Genomic DNA, 25,592 nt, shown 5'->3' with positions numbered 1-25,592 from the left:
TTAAAAAAAAAAAACAATTTATTATTTTTGCGAATAACTTAAGTAACTTAGCAGTCAGTGTTCCACTTAGAACTATTATATTAAGAACTATCAGATAAGATCGGCGTATTTCTCTATAAATTCGGATTTTTTAAATTAGAGTCAGTAATTTGGTACTTTGAGTGTACTCTGTAATATACAAAACTCGAACACCTTCACTGAAATATAAAAGCTACTTTCCTATTTTTTTAATAAGACGACTGGTTATACTTACGTCATACGAACATGAAAAAAAATGATGTATGCATGGAAATAAAAAACTGCCAGTGAGGTATTACAAAAACACTGGCCTCTAAGGGCCAATAGTGCATGACATTTATAGTTTCGCAATTTATAATGTCTGTATAATTCTGTGCTTTGATAACGAACAATACAGTAAACATGTATACATGGGAAATCTGAGATTGGTATAATAAAGAAGTGGTTATATTCATTATGATTATTTTTCCTGTGCAGGTATAACTAGCATGTGTCACGTGACACATGATACTCATTAACACGTTGCATTGTTATGTCCACAGATAGAGGCATTCCGAGAGATAAGATCATCACATGGGAAGATCACACACAACTTCAGGCCAATTCAACCGATCGGTGACAGAGTAGTATTCTACAATATTGACAAAGACTACTACTTGTATAACAACGAGATCGATGAACAAGAAGAAACCACAACTAAACACCCTCAATGGAGAAAAAAGGGCCGCAGCAATGCTCATAGTATAGTTCCTACAGTTTTAAATACAATCTGCCTTACTTTACTGATGTTGTTTGGCTTGTGATAATCTTTGAAGACCTGTATTTACTCAGCTAAATATGGTTTACATTTCGTTACTGTTGGATATTGTATATCAATAGGGTAGTAAGATTTTGTTACTAAACAATGTCACTAATTTAAAATTTGTTGTGTGTATGTGATGGAATGAGCATGAAGAGAATTATTTATAATTTAATTTAAAAACTTCATAATAGATGAACTATGTGATAGAAATGAAATTACTCTTTATACATATATTAAAGAAAGGTACATGTAGTTGTGAGAAGATTGTATGCATTGTAGATGTGTTTAGTTACTCAGTGTTGTCAGTTTAATGCTTCCTCAAAAAGAATTACTGCACTTGGTGTTTGTCAGTGAATAAAGAGAACTTTAAAATAACAAATAATACTGCTTACTGACACAAATTGGGTTTTATGTGTGTTTTAAAATCTTATATTTAGAGCAGCCAGGTAAAATGAAACTAAAATGTTTAAACTAGTTAACACACAAAATTTTATGACTGAGATATCCAATTTTGTTTCTAACAATGAATATAAAATTGTGCCCTATTTATTGTATTCTGTGATATTAAACTAATAGTGTGAAATTGAAGTTCTGTGCAATAAATTTCACTTGAAATAAAGATGTGTTTCTTTTGATGTAAAATTAATTTACGACTGGGTTCTACCGTAAAGCAAGATATACAAAAATAAAAAAAGAAGTAATAGGTACCTTAATTACTTTACTTACTGATATCTTAAAAACTATGTTGATCATAATTTACAGAATGTATTTAGAACTAGATCAATCTTCTTCAGTGGCTCTATTATCAGTCATAGTTACCATGGCACCCAAGTTATCTTCACTACCCTGTTTTAATCTTTCCCATATCAGCTCCGCTATTGCCTTCTGTGTTCTTCTCTCCAGTTTCTCTAATTTCTTTGCCACATCCCTTTTGAGATCCCAGTCTGGTTTACGTGGTGCTAAGCTTGAAATGTCTAAATCTTGTAGAACTATCTGGAAATGCAAAAATATTTATATTACAATATTGATGATTACATTCATGAAATCATATAATGATAATAATTTACATAATTTTTGTTTTGAGTATTGAAAAATACAAAAAAAAACGCATTTCCTAACTGTACATACATGCCTCTGATTTGCTTACTTACTAAAGGCTCATGCATTCAGTTACTTAACTATACATACAGTTACAGTTTACGGTACGGTACAGTTTGGGCTGAGTTCTGTTTTTTTCCTTGTGGAAAAGCTATAAATACGTCTGTGCAATATAATATAGCTTAATTTTTAAAATTGGGCCACTTGAACCTAAGTTTGGCTGTTGGTAAGATTTGGTTAACCAAATCCTTTAACTTTATAACATTCCTACAGCCTAGTAAAATAATACATTTACATGGGCAGATGCAAGTGGGTCTTTACAAGTTCTACCTTTGGAGAAAGCTTAATTATGTCTTTTTTATTTACTAACAGCGTAGTATACATATTATTTATTTATTTCATACTTTTTGTACATTTTGTACAATGGCAGACTTAACATCTTAGGTGTTTTGTCGCCAGTCAAAGGTAGACTGGTTTTTTACCAGATTACCTTTTTATTACACACAATTGAACACAATATTCAGTACAGTGCAATAATTATGTGAATAGTTCTAACAATGATTGATTAGTTTACCTTCTCCTTGCCAGCTTCAAGTAGATCCTTCACTTCAGCTTCTACGGCAGCTGGTTCAGCATCCTCTAATTTGGCTTCCTGAAGCGTCTCATCCTGTGGTTTGTAACTTCTGAATTTTGGTCTGAAATACCCAGAAAGAATATGACAATAATGTTCTCTACAAATACGAGAACTTACAAAATACCAGGTTTCTATTTGATTGTTTGACCCACACCAGTTTTGCACGGGTGCAATGCTGATTCTAAATACACTACAGGAAAAAAAATGTTATTATACATACATATAAACCTTCCCCTTTCATCATTCTTATCTATTTAAAAAAACAGAGCATCAAAATCCGTTGTGTAGTTTTAAACATTTAAGCATAAATAGGGTTATAGGGACAGAAAAAGTGGCTTTGTTTTATACTATGTATTTATACTATGTATTTGTTTTTTACTATGTATTTATGTAGTTATTGGCACGGATAATGAGCTCTCGGCGGAAGAGTGGGGATCGCTTTGCGCACTGTACACTTAAGGCAATAAACCAATAAATCACTTCTGCGCAGGTGAAGGTCAGGGCTCAATATCCTTGCCGATGATTATAGTGATGCTGATGCTAATGTGATGGTATAATGTAAGGGCGAATTTAATAATATAGTAACGGACACCCACTACCCAATTGAAATTTGGAATTGGAATAGAAAATCTGTTCTAGAAAACACTACTAGTATTCAACAAGCATACAATGTTTAAACTTTATAACCTCAAACATTAAGGAACGAAACTTACTTTGGAAGTGGCACAAATTCACTGGACGTATCATTGGCCGAACTTTCGCTTGTAGGGTTTTTACGCTTAAGGTTTTTAAGCCTTTCTTTTCTTTTGAGTGCCTGTTCTTCTAAGCTTCCAACACCTCCCGCTGTATCCATGATAACCATAGCAAACTAGGATCTAATATTGGTTTCCTAACCTGCAATATCGTAGTAGCAAATCTTTTCTCTAAGAAAAAGAAAGATTCTCTCAATATTTATTCTAATTTGTTTAATTTAACTAATAGTAATGATTTTGTTTACGAAAACCCCACCATAGCCCTAAACTTCTGACATTGACATTATTGACAACGATGATTGACATTTGACTTTTTTTAATGTTGTAACATTTAAAAAAGTCAATATCTGTAAAGAAATATATTACAAATCTTTCTCCGATCATTTGCGCATTTATTCTTCAATGTCATATTTTTTATTTATTTTCTTTTATGCAAATATAAATAAACACATAAATTGCAAGCGATAAAGCATAATGCACAAGCACTACTCGGCCAGCTCTATTTTAGTTAATGCGAAAATAGACAATAAAAAAAGAGCGGGAAAAACAAAAGAGCAAAATAATTCGTCCTCTATTTGTTCGCTATTAATTTAAAATAAATAAAATAACTAATGTGTGGAACCTTTGGTGTGGAACGTGTAAAAGTAGTATTACGAAAGTGTTGCTAATATCGCGAGTCGTTCGATAAATGTAAGTACTGTTCTACTTGTTTTAGTTAATATTATAGTAGGTAATCTGTGCCTATTTCTTACATGCAAAAAGTAAAATAATCCTGGGGACACCGCTACCAACATTTATCAACATTTATCTAGTGTTTTTTAGGTTATTTATATGATTTTCCTGAAGTATTGGTATCATTTATTTATCATTTAGCATGTGTAAAAACATTTATTAGTCAGTGCGTAGTCTTAGACGTTTTTATCGCAAACACGGCTACTGGTTTAAAATTTCCCTATGTTGTGTGGTAGCATTATTTCTTTTCTATAATCTTCCATTATAACATGTAATTACTTACAAAATATTATTTGTGAGATGTCGGCAGACAAAAGAGTATGGAAGATGAAAACCCAAATGATGACCCCAAATAAAATTGGAATAAGGGCAGAAGAATGATGCTGATGCAAATACTTTACCAACTAGTCTAGTTGTGAGCTCAGTCACAGAGCAGGAAAATAGGTCTATTGTTTTTGTTTGAGTAGGCAAACTATTTTTTGTCAGTTGTTCTTAATACGAGCGGCACTGTAATGCAACTCTTTTTTGTATAGTCGTTTATGTATAAATTCTTAGTTGTTATAAACTGGGCTTTTAAGCCCATCTCGAGTCTCGCAAGATAGAGTTACCGCGACCCTACTTTTTAAATTCACCATTTTTTTCCCCTTATAGGGGGAGCACCTCCTTGTGCTTCCTCGAGTACTTCTTTATGTATTCCCCTAGTATACTTTCTTATGTACTACCCAACCCCGGCGTGATCCTCTATCTAAGTTCTCTCGCTTTATTCCCACCCTATGCACTCCCTTATACAAATATTGTACCTATACATCCTTAAGTACTTTATCACGGTATATAGGTACTTTCTCAGCCATATCCACCCGGATATGATCCACCTCTGCGGCTTGCACTGAGAAATGAAAAGAGATTTTGGTAAAAAAAAAAACAATTAATTATTATGTGAATATGAATATATTTACATTTGTCTTAATTAAACATAAGAGGTACTAACAATATTGTGTATGATGACTCTAAGTAAGAACTTATGACATGTTCAGCATTAAGATTAAGACTTAAAGGATAACATTAAAATAAATCATGACTTTACATAATTTTTAACAAGCAATATGCTTTTACAACTCTGTTATACCTAACGGGTAATTAGTAGAACAAGTCAAGATAATCGATTTGTGTACTCTATACAGATGATTTGATAATTGAAAACAAAACTGCTCAAGTTTCTTAAGATTTTTTCTTATGAATCTTTAATATGCGCATAAATCTAAACTTATACTTAGCTGGGCCTGCGATTACTTACTCAACATTTATTTCTGAATAGCTGTCGGTCAAAGTTCGTAATATAAGCTCAAATACTACCTTAAACTAACAACGAGGAGCTCCGGTCAACAGCATATTTTATTTCTTTTTTTCATTCAATTCAAAATTCATTAACGCACATTTATATATTAAAAAAAAAACAATTCATTTGAATAAGTACATACATGGGGGTGGCCTGTACCTACAGCCAATTAATTACTAAGTTTATTTCACGCGCAAGCTGCAAAAGTAAATATTGTCATCACTCTCTTAATTATACTACTTATGGCAGTTCGTCAATATTACAGTAAAATAAATAATAAGGTTCTAAAACTAACATAATATAAAACATTTGTGGAAACAGATTTAATGATGTGTGAATTTAAAAAATACATAAATTGTATTTCAGCGTTTCTTTGGTTAGGCAGGTTAATTTCTATTTGTCAATTTTGCAGGTTTTAAAGAAGTGTAATTGAATCGTCAAAAGGACCCATTTGGTAATACTTACATAAAAATACCTTGTTGGCTTAACAGTAACAATACAATTAATAGCTCTTCATTTGAACAAATGAATAAGTACTTTGCACTAATCATTATTATTTATAACAACTTAAATTACTTATATAAGTGGCCTCACATGTCTTCTACTGTCGAAAGGTAACCTGTTAGAAATGTTATTGTTTAACGTTACTCCATGGTTAAGAGATAAAACTTTCGATACAATATTTAAATCTTCTTGATTCCTACCATTTAGGCCATTTTGTACTAATAATTGTTTTAATTCTGCGTCAACATTATACTGGTTCTGTGCATTTATCGGAAAGAAACGGTTTGTATGGATTGGATTGAAAGTGTTGAATGCATTAAAATTCTGATGGTTTATCCCAAAGTTACCAACTCCACTATCTTGACGGAATACACGATGACTTTGTTTCGGTTGACCAAATTGATCGCTGACTGCTCTTACTTGATTATAATTAACTCCTTGGTGGAAGTTCTGACCGGAGTTCGGGTGCAGGAAATTACTAATTCCTTGAGGAAGGTGGTTTTCTTGTAACGGAAATTGATCCGGCTGCTGACTATGTAAATGAATAAGAAAATCAACTGCCTCACGATTCGGTAATTGTTGATTAGTTACTGTACTGCTCGATTCTAAAGGTACACTCTGTTGAATTGATACCTGACCGTTGTTCGGTCTGACCGGTACATTCTGATTTAAGAACTGGTTCTGAGGAATATTTTTCTGTATTTGAAAATTATTTACAGAACTCTGAGCTTGAAACTTTTGAGTATTGGAAATAAGTTGTTGTCTTTGGGCTTCTTTTTGTTGCAAAAGATATTGCTGCTTCCTCAGCAATTCTTCTTGTTGCCTTTGCTGCTGTTGCAATAGACGAAGTTGATCCTCGAGAATTCTTTGTTTTTCTTCAAGTTGTCTTTGTAGTATTAATTGTTGGCTTATGTAGTCAGAAGGGGGTATCTGGTTTAAATTAACACCGGGAATTATTTGGCCTAATGTTTGGGATTGCAGAACTCCAGAGGCCAAATTTGTCGAAGGCAACGAGCTCATAAAGTTTTGGTTATTGGTTTGCTGGTAAAGTGGTATAACTTTTTTCGGCAGGCCTTGTGGATCTTGGTGAACAGTAAACGCTGCAACCAAAGGAGCTTGATATACTTGTACATCACGTTTATCAACTTCTTCAATGTTTTCTCCGTCGTCATTGTGGGTCGGCTTCGGAGTAGTTGTGGTTGTAGTAGTAGTAGTTGTTGTAGTAGTTGTAGAAATTATAGGTTTAAACGTGGGTTTTTTAACACTGGCATCGTTTTCTGTGTTCGATTTAGAAGTACTAGCAATGCTTCTTGTCTGCAGCAGATTGTTCTCGCTTGCTCTTGTTTGAAATATTTCAGGAAATGTAGCTGCTGTGGGTAAAGTGGCTGTTACTTGGCTTTCAACATTTCCTGCAGTAGTGCTCAAAATAGATATATTGCTGTCTACTATTGCAGGTGTGTTTGTGCTATTACTTGAAAAAGCAGACTGTCCATTGACGATGAATGAATGAATCTGTACTTCATCTTTATTCGTTTGAGACTCAGGAATATTCTCGCTAGTTGTGTATACATCTGAATTAGTAGTCCCGTCTAACCCTTCAGATCCTGTTGTTGAGTCCTCCAATTCACTGAGAGCTTTAAGTAAGGCCTTTCTTATATAAGGATCTAGTTTAACGGATGGTTTAGGCTCAATGGTATTAAATTTATCATTATAGCTATCAGTGGTAGTTTCTTCGCCCAAACTCAACGCAAGCAGAGAAAAGAATAACAACGCCAACATCTGAAACAAAAAAATATTTGATTATTTATGATAGAAATGCTGATAATTTTTTTAAAGCAGAACTCGAGTAAATTGTTTATATTAGGTACTCTGATACTGTCCAATGTAGTACCCAGACGAAAAAGTTATAATCATGTTGAGTCGTATGTGAATCTCGTTTAAAAAGCCTCCGGTAAACCTACGTGTTGAATACGTCATTACGATAGCTATTGATACCTACTTCCACATTTCCATCATCTTGTGTTTTTACACTTGAGTGTTCGATTACAGTGTTTGTGTAATGTGGAACAATGGCTGAGTTTTCTTATGGATCGATTACACAACGTCAATTTATCTACTGATGTAGAACGATGCCAAAAGTAAATACTATCAGTTGTTCAGTAGTATCTTTTGTTTTCATTGGTTTCACTGTGAAAAGCTACACTCTTCCTGATTAACATAGACTATTTTAGTATTTTTATCCCGGTACAGATGGTAGTTCCCATGGAACGCGAGTGCAACCCCGAGAGAACGAAAATTTGGAAAGAAGAATGTCTCATCTAAGATTTGGGTGTACATAATCTTTCTGTATAGTTTCATGTATTAAGTGAGCAATAAAAATGCGATAATCAGATTGCAATGCCTCTTTCGAGCTAAGAATATATCAAACGTTGCTAGGGAGTCGCCTTTCATTCCGTTGTTGTGATTTTCAGTTATGGATTGGTATTCATAACAGAAATGGATGTTTTCACTACATCGAATTTGGTAATTCGGTGATGTTAAAACTCCCGATTGAAAGAATAGACTAACAAAATGAGTATTAAAATATTAACTACAACTTAACTGAAACTGCTTTGAAACCTATAGAAGGATGTTGCAGACAATCTTGACATTTGTTAACTGTGTTGTGGTAAATAAAATAATATCGTTAATTAAAAGACTTTTGCATAACTCATAACCTATTGAATTCTTTGTCAGTTGTACTACAACGTTATGCGTGCTTAGTTAAACAATAAAGCAATTGAGTTGCGTGTGCGTGACCCCTATATGCAAACATTTGTAGATAAATACATACATCATTTATCATCATCAGATAATTAATCTTATTGTAAGATTTCTATTGTTCACAAAGTGATGAAGTTAGCATACATGGAAAGGGTGTGACATTAAGATTATACGCACTTAGACACTACAACAGACTGACAACTGACAATTTTTGCACTGGGCAATGTGGCAATGTGCAATGGACTAACAGGGGCAAACCTAGATAGTAGTTAGGTACTTGTAATTCTTAAGAGTACCTAAGTGGTTAAGTTGCCTTCTTAAAAAAAACCTTAATGCTTCAATCGGAGGTTACTTTTAACAAAGTAAGCTGCAAAACCACTACTGCTAGTCATCCAATTGTTACGTTATAATTTATCTAAAATTACCTAGCTATTATTTAATCAAATTACGGTTTTTGCATACGGTTTCATAATTGAGATTGGCAGCGAAATGCATGTTTTATCTTAGACGAGCTACCTGAGTTAGGCTAAAGATCTCTATCATTTTCTAGCCAATTACCTACTTCAAAAATTACAAAACTATATTTATTTAGCTTTCGTTCATATTTATCAATTTTTATATATTTTTCTATCTTTTAAAATGCATTCCTAATAAAATAGTTACGGTTTTATTACTGCTTACAAAAATTTAGAAAACTAACAATTAACTTAATTGTTACTTAGTATGCTGGCGCCGCCGTCCGCCTGAGTCGAGCCTGTTATACTTTAGTTCTTGCCATCTATGACCCATAGAAAGTTCGAACATTCCGCAAAGGTCAAGATGTTAGTGCATTGTAGGTAGCTAGAGCTAGTGAACGTTAGGACTTTTAAGTTAGGCCAGCAGAATATTAAACTGGGGATTTTTATGCCATATTTTTTACGTTTCTTAAGTATCAAATATTTTGCTAATTATAGGCACCTGCCATTTAACATGTTGATTGGCATGTTAGTATTTTTTAATAATGGAAGCCAGCTGCCACTTGCAAAAGTTATGTCGCGTCCGAATCATCGCTTTCACCAAGCATAATTCACGGAGAGACTTCTCTCGGCGAATGTCAAATTCAATAGCGTACACCTTTGGCACACCTACGCGAACACAAGCCATGGTGACATAAGTCTTGGACCTGACCACACAGGATTTTCTCTCACGCATATTTAATTATTGGTTATAATATAAACTCTACTAAAATATAAATAGGTACGATTCTATAATTTACTTATTATGAGCATGTAAATTGTTCTCAATTCAGTGCGCATATATATTAAGTATATATAATATATAATAGATCTACTGAACTACTAAAATCGTAATTAACTTCAAATATACTTCCTTTGTATTCATCGTAAAATTGTTTGTACAACTATGACAAACATCCTCCTAATTACTCTCAAACAATCCGGATGCGGATCGTCGGAAGTAATTCAGAATTAGAGTCGTTTCACACGCGCTGTAAGTATGTCCGCGACTGCGAAATCGAATTCAGGTTAATATGCGATTCGTAGTTACAATTTAGCGCATTTTCTTCAAATATTGCATCGTGAATTCGATAATTATTGTGATAGGAATCCCTCATAAGTGTCTATTGATAAAATTTTATGAGGGATTACTTTGCACTGAGTATAATAGGCATCGTTTCCGGGATGGTAAATAAGAGTTAATCCCGCAAAACGTAAATACAAAAAACCTATCAAAAATTCACTGTAGGAACTACCGTTATTAATTGAATAAATTCTGCGTGATAATTGTAACATCATGACTAGCTGCTTTCTTGTTATTATCAGCCAGCATGGTTATGTGTTTACAGTACCTACTTAAGTAAAGCTTTTTGCGAATAATTACATAACATTTGCTGTCGTCTGTCGGTAAAAACAGCCCGGAGCAACATAAAATGATGCGCCTGTTATTCAGTATCAAAGGTCGAACGTAAAGTCGTGAACACAACTTATGTCAAAACAACTTCGTCAATACATTTCTCTTGTTGCAGTCACGTATGAAATTTCTATAATAACGACTGATGGAGTGCTTGAGATGTTTTCAATAACAGTTACTTTATGTATCGTACAAAAAGTAGCTTATGGTCTTGTGGATGCCAACTTTCTTTTTACTTAGGTACTTATAATATCCCTAATAAGAAGTGTTTGACAACGTTTTTCCATATTTACGTTAAGCGTTATATCGGGTGTGTCGTTCATAATCACATTAAATGAAATGCGTTAATATACTGGTTAATATATGTCGATTAACACAAACAAAAAAGAAAAATACGTAGAAATAAAAAAATGATTTTTTCAAACAAAGTAAATAGAATAAAAATGTGCGAAAATTAGAACACCATATAAAAGTCAGTCATTACAAACAACTGAAATTCTCCCTTGAAAACTGACAGCTTTCAACTGATCAAATCATTCGATAGTCCTAACTTTATCTCTGCTTTACACATGATGTTGTAAATTATGAAAACTAAAAATGACTCCTGTGGCCAAACCACTGAATGGATTAGGTTTTTTTTTTCACAATTCGCCATAGAGTATCATAAAGTATATGTGATAGAATTTAATGTGATTAGGTACGAAACACCCGATATAAGTAATAATATTTTCAAGCCAATGTGTACCCACATTATATAAGAAAGTAACTGAGTGCGAGGAGCTGTATCGGAGAAACCTCCCAGTCGAGTTGAAATCGTGTGCTTGACCCGCCATTGCACCCTCACTCGCAAACGCTACCGATGAATATCTAAGCTGTACCTAAGTGCAAGGTTTGGGCATGCTTTCCACTTGTTTCTTATTTTATTTATATGTTAAGTAAATTAAACACTATCGCTTGCAATTCACTACTTTAAATGGCTCAGATAGTGTAATTATTTACTTGACTATATAAACCGTTGATGAGACGATGATACGCAGCGGTCACTGACATTCCGTGAAAAGTAAATAAATAAGTGCTCAATCTAAGCAGTTATCCGTAGCTCGTGTGAGTGACCGGTCCCAGATTGTCGTTTGTTTTTGTCGCGTTCCTCCTACATAGTGCACTTAAGTTAGTGTGGGAACTGACACACCGAAGCCGGTTCTAACTTCCAGAAATAGGTGTTATTTTATTACGCCTGTGGGCCAACTCAACGGCACTGCTGAAGCACAATGACACATAATTATGTAAGGCACCATTGTCAACAAATATGAAATTCGCTTTCTATGGCTGGCAAAAATTACTTTGTAACTTGAAAGGATTTAGCATTCGTCGTGCACGTATCGATTATTATCTATTGACAACGTGTTCATCACATCGACGACGCCTTTGAATGCGCGACCTCTTAAGCCGTTGAATGGATCGGACTGGATTTCTTCTCACAATGTATAAATTGACACTAATCATTAGTTACATGGCTTTGTAATGTCCATTTGAATGTGCGATGCGACGTGTAATGTCTTCATTAAGGCTTTAAAAGATCATTTAGTTATTGAGGTTGTTGCGGTGGCTACTGTAACTAACACCTTTTTTTAAATTCATCAATTGACGATTTAAAATTATTTCATAACTTGACCTGATTCCAATATAAAACTTATCAAATTGCTAGCATATACTTGTGTAATAGGTATACATGTATGTACCAGACTTCAGGAGCCATGAAATTTCAGAACACACCGGGTGTTCTGGGAAAGTGGGTGTAGGTACCAATTTAATTGTTATTTGTATTATTTATTTCTAATTAAATGCAATCCAGGCTGTTATTTTACCGGAAATGTTTTTAAATCACCTAGCATTTATACTTATCGCAGACCGAAGCCAGACCTCACAAAGACACGCTCGAAACATATAATAACTCTAATCCTTAAATGCGATGACGCTGCATTTCCTAAAAATAACGTTCCAATATATAAGTAATACAAATATTGGCCATATCATGTTCGTATATTACAGATATCTATAACAAGGAAACGACCTGCGGCTTAAACCAATTATTCTGTAGGCGTCGGCATTGTGCAAGCAAATAACATGGTCGAAGGCCCAAGCGCAAGCGCCTGTGATAATTATCATAAGAGCAGTGACCGCCGCTAGCACTGCGTGACACCCGCCTCTGATGCTATTATTTCCGAAACAAGAACAATTATTCTTTATTGCTGTAACGGTACGAGTTTGATTTATCATTGCGCAACTCTACACATGTATTGTTCTCAAACAATTCCATATTAACTAATTCCAGAAATTACTACCTGTCTTTTGCATTGTTATTGCTATTATGTATATTAATTTATAATCCGAGGTAGCCTTGTCTTTTGTAAAGAAAGTTTCTATTTTAAATAAATATGTATGATCTTATTACTAGGGAAAGGCTTTCTAGTTTAAAACAAATTAATATTATTTTCTGCAATGTGTCGTCGGCACAACTGAAAAAATGTTTAGTGGGATTTCACATTAGGACTCATCGATTAATCTTTTTACAATATTTTATTTTGCAAACTAGCATTGATATACGGGCATTTATTGCTTTGCACAGCACGCGGAACATTTTCTAATTCACTCATGCTTTCGAAGCTTTATGGCTTGTCATAAAATAAAATGTTCCATAGTGCACGCGGTTTGGTAATAACATTTCTATGGGCTAAAATTAGGTACAACGCACAATATATCTTTACATTCTGACGATAAGTTTCTTTATAGTTCTGTACAAATAGGTTTTCGGTAAATCTCTTTCCACATTGCATAACTTAAGGTGTTAGTTTTTATTTTAGATTAATGAAGTTACAAAATATTTTACGATAGCTTAGCTTATTATATACGTACTGAAGTATATGTTACTTTAATCATATGTTGAGAAACATAGCGAATAAGTAAGTAGTTCTGCGATTACAAAATACCTTAGTGCTTGTGGTGAACCACAAAATAGGCTATTCACATTGTTACCCATACTACATTTGGTGTACGTTTCCCTACATTGTTGGAATAATTTCACCTTCTTTGTGTGTCATAATGTTACAATAATGTAAATTGATAAAAACATCGACTTATCAACTTGATAGGTTACTGTCCAGCCTTATACTTATGTAAAAAAATTAAATGACTGAACGTTAGAGATTTGAGATACGTGTACTCATTCACACAACAATATATGCTGGTAGCATACTACGACAGGTTTCACTTCGCCCCGTAACCCATCGTTAATTTGCATAAATAATAATTAACAGATGCTTTTGCCTCGGGCAACGTGCGTTATGTGCGTTTACAAAATGTTTTGCGAAATTTATTATAGAAATCGTATGGGACATAGAAAATACTGTAAATATTTTTGTTAAAACGCACGCATGTCTTATAGTTCATTATGACTATTATCTTTAGCTACAAAGACACATTGTCGCTGTAAAATTACTACCGTATGTTTGAAAGAAAGTTTGCCTTGTTTGTATCGTAGCTCACGTTCAGGCAGTTGGGCGGCATCTTTTGTTTTCTTGACGAGGTATGAATGCAGGCTACGTTTTGCCTCAGTTCGTGAGTCTACAGAGCTCGCGCTCCGTGACTCGCGATGCATGCACTCAATGCACCTTCAGATAACTTGTGTGATTTCCAAATGTGGAAGAACGAACACGAAATCAGTGGTTTGTATAATCGGTGGGAAATAAAAGCTGGGAACATCAACACATGTCGATTCTCCACGCTAAACAAGTGTTACCCGACGGAGCAATTATGCTGTTATTATCATTTTTGTAATTGATACCAATCCTTTCAAGCATATTTTATGACAAAAAATGTTTTGTTTAGTGCTTGTATTACACTTTCCGTAAGATTCGTTGAATTTTAACGAGCCGAGAATCTTTTATTTTCACCGTGTTCATTCAATCTGGGTATGACTGACCTTTAGTTGAACTAGATAGAAGGTAATTTGAAATTTAATAATCTGCGTATTATTATGTTATCTATTGTGTACTTTGGGATGTATTATTGTGAACAAGCAAGCTGTAACAAACAGAACATATCCGTAATGCAATATAAGGAAGTTAATCCAATAAAGTGTACAAAATTGCTATACATAAAAGTGTAACTGGGTGAATAAGGTAGTTCACAAGCCTGTCATTATGCGGATATTGAGATGTGTAACACGCAATCTGGGATGTTACGAATGTGTATAATTTGTGAAGTCCGTGAACTGCAAAGTAGGTCTAAATTAATTTATTCAATCTTGATGTGTTAATTAATCAATAACAAGATGAAACAGCAGCAACAGCTGCACGATTAGAGGGATTCGTTGCATAACTTACATTTAATTATAGATTTAATACGTGGGATATATGGGAAATCCATATTAATTATTTTTGAATATTCAAGTATCAATATTTCAATATAAAACAGTGATGTTAATGATGACGGTGTTCCAAATTAATGAAAATATAGAGGTACTCTTGCAATTCCTTCTCTGAACGACTTGTATTGAAAACATTTCTCTATCGGAGATTTGAATTAGGTACATTACATAGGTAAAGATCGAAATTCAAACTTAAGTGTAGACGACTGGTAAGAGGCATCAGTCAAACATTATAGGAATATAAAAAAACATATGGATATAATTATGTTCAATATCCTTTTTTTAAGAACACCCGCATTGTCGGACTAACGCCATTAAACGCCAGAGAAAGTTTACGTCATCACAGCGCGCAGAATTTGCGCAAATTACCTCTTGTGTTGTTGTGTTCATACTTCGCGCTTTGCAGTTGCAAAGGAAATTATCGCTATTGCAATGGAAATGGCTATTTGAATACCCGTGTTCAATAAGTGCCAATTCATTGATTTGTAGCTCGAGCTCGCCAAAAAGCTTTCGTTAGGTTAAAAATAAATTAATTTTGAGTTAGGATCTACATCTTTAGCTACCCATCTTGAATCAAAACCTTTGTAGTCGAAAAACGAATGTTTGTTGATGCTTTAGGCATCTCAATAGGTGAAATTACCCAGTATTAGGGTCTAGTTACTTGAGTTGCATTATACGGAAACAAGCATGCAATCCTCTCAGCGTCTGATTGAAATATCTGGGAAGCCAGCGTATAATGAGTGTATGCCGCCTTTCTTTGCACAGAACGTTTTTGTGCGAGTTTCCTTCTAAGCGCAATTAATGTATTTGCAAGGAATTCTCAGTGTTCAAACATACACATCTTAATTTAGTAGTTTTATGTAAGTAGGTATGTAAATTAACGCTTATAAAATAATTGTCCAGGTAAGAAAAATCGCAATACGTTAGTTGAACAAGATTGGATCAACGTTCGACTTTCAAAAAACTGTTAATACTTATTCTCAATGTGCTTTCGCCTAAAGTAGCAACTTTCAAAGAAATACAAAAAAAGGCAATCAGTTTGACTAGTATTTAATCGCCAAGTATATACCTACTACCGTCTGAAAAAACATGCTCGGTAAAATAGATGAATGTTTGCAAAGAATAGGTTCAGAGGTTTATCGAATCTTTTCCTAAATAATCCATATGAAAATAGCTGCCGGCTATTATTCTATAACCAATCTAGTTAGAAGTTTATTGAAAAAATCGCAACGCAAAATCTGTACAGTACATGATTTCATCACTGCCTCTCAATTACATAATTCATTTTTCGTAATAACACGCGTCGAAAGATGACTACTGGTAGCACAGCAAAACGAAAGCTCCTTTGCCGAATACGGCACGGCGGGTCACTCATCGCGTACAACTTGCTGCGTAATCTTCTCATCAATGAACAGCATTCCTTACACGTGCACAATTCGCGTAAAATATTTCTGTTGCTGCATTGTAACACCGTGAGAATTTCAATAGGGTTATTTCAAAAACTATGTAGTACAATCTGTAGCTTCAATAGATATTTGCTTGCGACACCTCATTAGTTAAGACCTAGTTATGAATGAGCATTGTTTTGCGTCCTAGAATTGTTTACAAACTTCTTATTGTCCCGTGGTGGCTGTGATGTGATGATGTGCAATATTTTATTAGTACGTGTACATTGTACGTGTTAGTTACGCATTGTCTTTACGTTGCGGTCTAATTAAATGCTGATAATGCGATAACAGTTAACGATGCATTTAAAACAGTAATGTGGGATTTCTTTAATTTAAGTGTGAACTATTATCATGGCGTTGAGAAACTTTATGAAAATTAAATTAGACATACTTACCTATATCTGCAAGAATCATACACATTTAGAAATAGTAGGTAACTAATATATTCGTTGAAATCATTTAAACATGGTCTAACCTTGGCATGTTATGAAATAAACCATATTTATTCAGCAATTTTAGTGTTAAATATTGTCATGGATTTATAATTGATAGGAAAAGTGTAGAAATCAAAAAAATAAAGCTGTGTCGAAAATTAATGTTTTAGATACTTACGATCTTAAATTCAATCCGTTAGTTAAAGGTTTTGCGACATTGCATGGCCCTCAAAGCCTATGTGTTTATTTAAATTCAAAGGATCAATTACGCAATCTCTAACTAAACTTTCTAGTCAGCAATCAATTCGTTAATTACTCAATGTTGTTTTGTCATTAGAATTCGGTTGTATTGTCTTTTTTGTGTAAGACTTCGCGGCACATAAAATTTCTTTAAAAGTTATTTCATACCTCTAAAGTAATCGTTTCCGCTTTATCTTATCGAAATATTTTTACCGTGTGAAATTCTTTTCCCACAATCATCATTAACAATATTTTGTTTGTCTCCTAAAAAATGTTGTGTAGATTTCTCCGGGATTTGCTTAGAAACTATTGTTATTGATATTAAACAATTAAAATTGCAGGTATTTTTTAGTTTAGCTACACTATACTATATAAAATATGTGTGGTTATTAATTTCTGCTCAGTTCTTGTACCACTATATTAATAATGATGGAAAAAAAGATTTACTGCATAACTGCGTCATTGAATGTCGTAACCTTAATAATATCAAGTTTTTTTTTAGTTCCTCAGGTACCAAATTATGAATGTTAGCTTTTATTTATTAATTTTTAGGGCCCCTGAAAAAATGTATCATAAATCGATGTTACTTATTTCCTTCTCTATTATTCTTCAATCACGGAATTTTGCTAAACTAAACGTGATTCGCTAAAGCTCATTGGCAACGCTTACAGTTTGCGTGTTTGAAATCACAAGTGGTGTGATGTCATGAAATTTATCACCGTCTAAGTATTATCTAAGCCAAAGAGATCACACAATCTTTCTCTTCCTCATGGCTATCTAGTGATGTCATGTATCATTTAAATGTAAGATAGATTGTCGCAACAAGCGAGCACAATTAGAAGGCGTGCAAATAATAGGCACCTAGCATTATGCACTTATTCGGAACCACCCACGCATTACAGTTTGAATAACCACTAACTCCGCCCCTGTCACTGTAAAATCAAATTTTGAATTGACGAATGTATTGTTACATAAACTATTATCACAATGAATACAAAATACATTCAAAATCAATTTAGAGCAAGTGAATATCTAGAGTTGATATCGGTACTCGTTATGAAATTGAGTCCGCTATGGGTGGTCAAAGAGAACAATACGAAGATTCGGTGCGGTGTATACATACTGCTCTGTACACACCATAAATCAATATTCGTAAAAGTTTGATTTGTTTTGTACCGACTATGTCTATCTGCTATCAATCAGTGAAATTCACAGAACATTAGTAATTTGATAATATCTTTAACAACGGTATTGCAGGCATAAGATGACATGCTTTTTAAATTGGCTTAAGCAGATACGTATATAAATTTGTATAAAGTGGGCATCTAGATAATTACAAAGTTTCTTATAATTCTATTAATACCTCTACCATTTCATTTCATTGATAGGTACTGCTGGAATAACTAAAATATAGCTATTCGACAATTCGTTATTAAGAAATGGATATTGATTTCTAATGTCGCAACGCTTGTGCACTTTACAACTAATTACACAAGAAAACTGTGGGAAACTGGCGGAAAATACTGGCTTTATGCGATTACCATAGAGGGGATATCTACTATACTATTGCATTAAAAGACTCAATTAGAAATGAGAGGATATTGCACTCGCAAAGAGAACACAATTACGCTGATTAATTTGATCCGTTATATTACAATTACTAATTAAAAGAATTGTGTAAAATAACACTATAATTTCTACTTTGAACAAAAGTATTAAGAAAGATTATGTGAAATATTGTTAAAAGTTGTTTATCTTATTAGCTTTCACTGTCCCACGGTCAGAAATGAAGAGCTAACAACGAGAGGCCATTGTGGTGATTCAGCATATCAGAAAAATCTTGTTTCACTTCAAATGTGAATTCTTTGTAGTTGTAGTTGGCCATGATAGCAATCAAGTAATACTTCAGTTACATTTTAGGCGAAAACTGCTAATTGCAGTAGTACTCTCTCACTGTGCAATAGATTGTTTTAAGTTATGCGAATCTTTAATCTGACAGGTCAGTTACTTTGACATCGTTTTCTTAAGTATAGATTTCATAAAACTATGCAACAGTCATCTGACTCTTGCATTAAAATTAGCATCTACGCATTTGGGTGTATTGCAAATCTTCCAAGAATTAGTTGTTTCAAGTGGAAAGTTCATCATAAACAAAAGCTCGACGGCGTCGGTCATCGTCGTGTCTGCCCGCTCTCGGTCTAGACGTAGAAACTGGAAATGATGTGAAATGATTCAAAATTTCACCGATAACGGTGGTTGTAGTCGTAACACGTGTGACTCGAGAACGAATGATGAATCCTTAATAGCCATCATTCTCTTCCTACCATTCATGTAAACGAGCGCACCGCATCATCACGCACCTTACGTCATTCGGGGAAAGCGCATTGATAAATTTATTGTTAAAATATAATATTTGAATAATTCGCACGCTATGCAGTACAGAATCTTCTAGTCGGTTAATCTGGGTTAATACGTAATTGGAGTTGATTCACCTTATTATTCCAAGTCATACGCGAGAGAGTTAACTTGATTTTAATTGCTTCTGATTACCATGAATCTCTGGAGGGCGATAAGGATTAATATATATATTTTTTTAACAAATTATCTCTTAATCATGAGGTTATTTTGAATGACAAGGATTTGCCTAAAACAAATAATTTCCTCAACGTGATTTTCTGCATTTTTATAATTGAATATCCTTCCGTACTTCGTAGATATATTGCTTTAAGAGAAAGATAAAAATAAACAACACTTATGAACGGTCTGCCGGGTTTGACTTAAGAACTAAGTATTACTTCACATCTACATAAATATTCAAATGGTGTGAGCAAAGCAACGCATACAAATTTCCACGTTACAGTCTACTTTAGATACGGTGGAGAGTGCTTGCATAGGGACGCACTCATTTACATGACAGATGACCATCTATTGAGATAAAGAATACAGACGTAACTGTAGCATCATTTTTATACAGACCCGGTCGTTAGTTAATGGCAACATAGCTTTTACTTGACATAAAGAATGACAGAAAAGCGTGCTGTGCTATACAGTGAAAGGTTATAAATGTTCATATAATAGAGATCATCAATGCGATTTTCACATTTTAGTGAAACCATGTTTTATGGATTGCAGATTACGTAATTTGTGTTGAATGCGATTTATGGGGACTTTCAATATGACGATTGTTTATATAATGATGAGTATTAAATAATGTTTTTGTTTGAAAACAAAAACCATTGTTTTATGGTAAACTGTATTTTTTACGACACAGCATACTTACTCCTACATACTTTAGTACAACCCTAAGCTTTGAGGTCTATTTTCATATATTTCAAAACTCATAAACAAATCACAATAAAAGAAATTCATCTTGATCAATCATAATCCCATTAAAACCAAGACAGGTATAAAAATACACTCATTCATCAAAATGTTACGCATCAACTCATAAATCTCACGCACAAAGATAGCACTATTAACAAAATTAAATCAAAAAATCAAAATCAAAATCAAAAGTCATTTATTCAAACTTGGCTGCAAAACAGCACTTTTCGAACGTCAAAAAAAAAAAAAAATTTACAAAAGACAGCCCCCAAAACGCCCACCCTTCACCACTTCCTATGTGTTTTTGCTGGGAAGAAGAAGTGGCGCAACAAACTCCCCAGTAACACATGTCTGTCTGTTCGGTTAGAAGAACCTTAAACATTGTTTGATATGTACATTTGTATACAATTTAATTTGTATATTACAAAAGAGGACAATACAGTAAAAATAATGTATACACCACATGCTAGCTAGCACTCACCCTACATACCTTAACTAACTCAAGCATTGAATATGTTTGATGAACAGAAAATTATAGCCTCCAAATATTTACACTTAATAGAATATCAGGGAGTGCCCACCTACATGTGCTATTCTTTTGTAAACTAGTAAATTAGACCGCTCAGCCAGAACATATGTAAAATAAAAAGAGTTTACAAATAAAAACAAAAAAACTAATAGATAGTCAGTAAGACGACCTGGCACCACAAGCAGCACCCGTTCACGAGCATAACGCGAGGATCAGCCATCGCCCCCCTCGCACATTTTTGAGGGAGGGAGGCAACCCGACCGCCGACGCTACCGCAAGCAGTGCCGTCTAAGGGAGCATGACGTACTCACTGCTACACAACTCAATATCAAGATTAAATTATCAGTTCCCGCTAAGTAGTATTATTTACTAAAATCCAAAACAGAAAATTAATACAAAGAATGTATCTTGTCAATAATGTAAAAACATTAAAAAATAATAATTAAATAATAAATCAAAATAAAATAAATGTCATTGAGTCAAGAGATTGAATGGGAGAAATTTAAATTATCTAAATAATATAGCTAATATAGCTGTCTTGCGTTCATCATGGCGACCAACTATTTTTATCATTCAAATAATCATTGATGGTGTAATATGCCTTTTTTATAAGAACAGCCTTAATTTGTTCTTTGAATTTATTAAACGGCAGTTCTTGTAAGGTCAAAGGAAGCTTATTATAAAAACGAATACCTAAACCCAGAAATGTGTCATGCACTTTATGAAGCCGGTGATAGGGTACACACAGTTTATGCTTATTTCTAGTATTAATGCTATGGACTTCACTTTTTTTGGTATATAAATGTAGGTTCTGTCTAATATACATAATGTTGGCAAAGATGAACTGTGATGCTACAGTGAGAATACCAATTTCTTTAAACAACTCTCTGAGGGAAGTTCTGGTACCTAATTTGTATATAGCACGAATAGCACGTTTTTGTATAATAAATATATTCTCTATATCAGCGGCTTTGCCCCACAACAAAATACCGTAGGACATGACGCAGTGAAAATAGCTGAAATACACTAATCGCGCAGTGTCGACGTCAGTGAACTGTCTAACTTTTCTGACGGCATAGGCAGCAGAACTAAGCCTTCCCGCGAGGCTAGAAATATGTGAACCCCACTGAAGTTTTGTATCAACTGTTATACCCAAAAACACGGTAGATGCAACGGTTTGAAGAACCTCGTTGTTTAGGATAACATTAGGACCTAGGTTTTTTACATTAGGCAAAGTGAACTTAATGCATTTTGTTTTTTTAGCATTTAGTACTAAATTGTTTGTTGTAAACCAGTGCGTAACTGTTGAGAGTGCACTGTTTACGTCGTCAAATTGCTCTCTATTTCTGTCAACTTTGAAGATAAGAGATGTGTCATCTGCAAATAATACAACATCGCAGATATTTTTGAGGTGGTAAGGTAAATCATTAATGTACACTAAGAATAAGAATGGACCTAATATTGAGCCTTGTGGCACACCTAGCTGAACTGGAAGGCCCGATGATTTAGCACCATTTACATCTACACATTGCAATCTATGTTGGAGATAAGATTCTATTACGTTTAGAGCTCCGTTTTGGACTCCGTAACAGCGTAATTTGCGTAAAAGTGTATCGTGATGGACGCAATCAAAAGCTTTGGAAAGGTCACAGAAGACCCCAATAGCATTTTGAGAATTTTCCCATGCATTATAAATGTGTTTTAAAAGGGCAACACCAGCATCTGAGGTTGAACGACCTTTTGTAAAGCCATATTGTTCTGTATGAAGGAGGCTATTTACATTGAAATATCGTAGCAGCTGCTTGAGTATCAACTTTTCAAAAATTTTACTAAACGCAGGTAAGATGGAAATAGGTCTGAAATTAGTAATGTCCGTCTTGTTTCCTGATTTAAATAGAGGTATGACTTTACTGTGTTTCATGAGGTCAGGAAAAACACCAGTGTCAATGCACTTGTTGAATGTAATCGCAAGGTAGGGAGCAATAACGTCAATTATATTACCTAACAGCTTGATCGAAATATCCCAAAAATCACCCGTATTTTTTAATTTAAGAGTTTTAAAAACATTTAGTACATCAATTGGAGTAACGTGTTCAAAACTAAACAAAGAATTACATTGAGGCACACTAGCACGCATAAGCTGTTCAGCGTCTGTCGAGGATGAGTTTAAGGAGCGAGTCGTGGTTACAGGTATATCCGCAAAGAACTCATTAAAAGCTTTAGCTACATCAGCCGCATTACTAACAAGTTTGTCATCTAATTTAATTTCCAACTTATTTCTATTGTTCACTGACTTGCCAGTTTCATTATTTATGATTCTCCAGGTTGTTTTAATTTTATTTGAGGAGTTTTTAATTGATTCACTTAAAAACTTTGATTTTGCAAAGTTACAGACCTTTTTAAATATTTTTGAATATTGTCTAACATAGTCTACAAAATTATCATCAAATTGACAAGTTTTCATACCGTATAACTCATATAGTCTCGCTCTACTTTTATAAATACCTGGAGTGGCCCATTGGTTGAATTTGGCCGAGGTACCTTTAATATTTAAGGTTTTGGTCTTGAACGTAGAATTGAACTCTTTCTGTATAACACCAAATAGAGATCCGTAAATGGCGTTAGGGTCATCGTTATCAAGAACAGAAGGTTCCAGATTTTTTGTTACGTTACTTTTAAATCTAACACAACGACTAGCTGAATAGGGTCTGCATTCTATTTTAAGTGGCTTAGTGTGAACTAACATGGGAAAACTAACTTTTTGTCCACAGTGGTCAGACGAGAGATGGTTGATGACTAAATCATTGGAGGCCTCAGTGTCGCTAAATATGTTATCCAAACATGTAGAAGAAGTTGCGGTAATGCGAGTTGGTTCAAAAAATAAGTTAACCAGGTTAAACGACTTGAAATGATTATAATGGGACACTGTTACTCACAGGGCGCATGTTGCCGGTTGTCGAAGAGCACTTGTAGCACAAAATTACAGCAACGTGCGGAAGACGTCAAGCCAGGTTGTCGCACGTGTGGATGCGGCCCGGTATCTGCGTGCACTGCGCCTGCGTGAGAACAACGCTCTGTCGCTCACCGACGCTGGTGCGCCCGCGCAGCGCCCAAACAACCACTGATTGTAATAATATGACATCCGATATGCCACAAGGATGTTGCCACTACGACAAGTACGCATGCATGACCTAACTACCTGGTTTTACAGATACGGGAAACCAGAATTAGTAAACTTTTTAGCAGGTCACAAGTTGATTGGCTTTCCTTTATCAATAATGATGTAGGTATCGTTTGTTTCAAATGATAGTAATTCATTTATCGCTTGAAGCTATAGAACGCTTACGTACTGAGTGCTAAAAGTTTCGAATAAGTAGTTGTTACCCACACGAGTAGGTGCTTAAAGATTAGCCCACGGCCTACAATCAACATGGTAACCTATTACCCTCACTTGAATCTTGCAACTTTCATGGGAAAATTCGTAGTTCGTTACAGCAAGTGCTGCACCTACTTATTTAAGTATCTATTTTTTTCAAACCCTAGATGACAGGTAATGGCAATATCATCAGTGAATTTTCCAAATAGTGCAGCGAATGTAATTCTGTTGTTTACTACACCTTTTATGTTCTAAATCGTCAAACGACCTCCCACCCGCAACGGTCGGGAGATGGGAATCAGAGTTTTACAGACCTAAACCTACCGTTTTTCCTTTAGAAAGTCTGTAAGTCTTTGGAACGATCCTACATGCCCGGCAGACTTCGGCTTCAAGTCACCCTTTGTTTACTAAATCCACGATTACAATATTGCCATAGACAGTTTATTTAAGTTTAACCCATATAAAACATCCGTAGACTAACCAAACATGGACTGTGACATCATCGATGAATGTGTGCTTGTGCATCTTAACAGATAGATAGTGTAGAAATAGTGTGTTAGCATCAAAACGATTACGAAACATATTGTTTTGCAGTGAGCTAACAATTAAAATAATTATTTTTCTTTAACATAGTTTAAACAAGCAGATGAAAACATATTGTTTGTAAACTCAAATAGCATTTAAAATAATGGCTTTCCAGTTTTTCATATTATGGTACCCAAGTATTTGTTGTCTTTAAAAATTTCTTAAACAATAGCTTAAAACTCGCCGTGTATCTTGTATGGAAATGCGAAATGTCATTTCCGCAGTTTCACAGTACGCGTCACCCTATTCATTGAGGCAATCATACAATTTCAATAGACCATCACAAGCTTTATTCCTATGATGTAAATACCTACCTTTAAACATTTAGAAACACTAGGTTTCAGTCCATCAATAGTGATGAATGTAGCCATCGTCATCAGCCTCCTTTATGCAATACCTATATTCGATAAACAATCCATAAATTACAATATAACAGATTCTATCCACCAACGGGATTTCACAAACTCCTGTTAATTCAGTAAAGACATCAACGCGTAGTTTATTTTTACCCTAACCGCCTGTAAATCGTAAGTGCAAACAAGAGCGTAAGCATACGCAATACTCGTCAACATAATCCGGCACGCCTATGTAACACAGTTAATGCATTTTCTCGTGTAACCCCACTGCACACTACAATGACAGTGTTAAAGATGTATGACTAATACGAACAAAATGTGTGAAAC

The 25,592-nt window shown here is 34.4% G+C and overlaps 3 protein-coding genes across 3 annotated transcripts in view; 1 reads left to right on the top strand and 2 right to left on the bottom strand.

Annotated features, from left to right (window-relative positions):
* Positions 1 to 1,439, top strand: part of LOC124632131 (carbonic anhydrase 7-like) — a 31,234-nt gene extending 29,795 nt beyond the window's left edge. Inside the window, exon 7 of the mRNA XM_047166810.1 lies at positions 561 to 1,439. Coding sequence (XP_047022766.1) covers positions 561 to 821 — 261 coding nt within the window. The 3' untranslated portion in view covers positions 822 to 1,439. The remainder of the gene's footprint in view (positions 1 to 560) is intronic.
* A 79-nt stretch (positions 1,440 to 1,518) lies between these two features.
* LOC124632132 (coiled-coil domain-containing protein 12) lies at positions 1,519 to 3,595 on the bottom strand. Its single transcript, XM_047166811.1, has 3 exons — positions 3,266 to 3,595; positions 2,493 to 2,613; positions 1,519 to 1,813 (listed from the first exon to the last, which is right to left on the bottom strand). The coding sequence occupies exons 1-3, from the start codon at positions 3,412 to 3,414 to the stop codon at positions 1,601 to 1,603; spliced, it is 483 nt and encodes a 160-aa protein (XP_047022767.1). The 5' UTR covers positions 3,415 to 3,595; the 3' UTR covers positions 1,519 to 1,600.
* Positions 3,596 to 4,965: 1,370 nt separating this feature from the next.
* On the bottom strand, positions 4,966 to 24,009 carry LOC124631978 (putative transcriptional regulator cudA). Its single transcript, XM_047166632.1, has 2 exons — positions 23,885 to 24,009; positions 4,966 to 7,655 (listed from the first exon to the last, which is right to left on the bottom strand). Exons 1-2 carry the CDS (start codon positions 23,891 to 23,893, stop codon positions 5,949 to 5,951), a joined length of 1,716 nt encoding a protein of 571 aa, XP_047022588.1. The 5' UTR covers positions 23,894 to 24,009; the 3' UTR covers positions 4,966 to 5,948.
* Positions 24,010 to 25,592: the final 1,583 nt, after the last annotated feature.

This window comes from Helicoverpa zea, chromosome 7 (genome assembly GCF_022581195.2).
Source record: "Helicoverpa zea isolate HzStark_Cry1AcR chromosome 7, ilHelZeax1.1, whole genome shotgun sequence".
Taxonomy (NCBI): domain Eukaryota; kingdom Metazoa; phylum Arthropoda; class Insecta; order Lepidoptera; family Noctuidae; genus Helicoverpa; species Helicoverpa zea.
This window is presented reverse-complemented; position numbering and strand designations above follow the sequence as displayed.

Coding starts and splice junctions, on each gene's coding strand:
- LOC124632132 (XM_047166811.1), bottom strand. CDS start 3,414: ATGGTTATCATGGATACAGCGGGAGGTGTTGGAAGCTTAGAAGAACAG. Junction 2,614..3,265: donor GAATTTGTGCCACTTCCAAA/GTAAGTTTCGTT, acceptor TGGGTATTTCAG/ACCAAAATTCAGAAGTTACA. Junction 1,814..2,492: donor TTGAAGCTGGCAAGGAGAAG/GTAAACTAATCA, acceptor TTGCATTTCCAG/ATAGTTCTACAAGATTTAGA.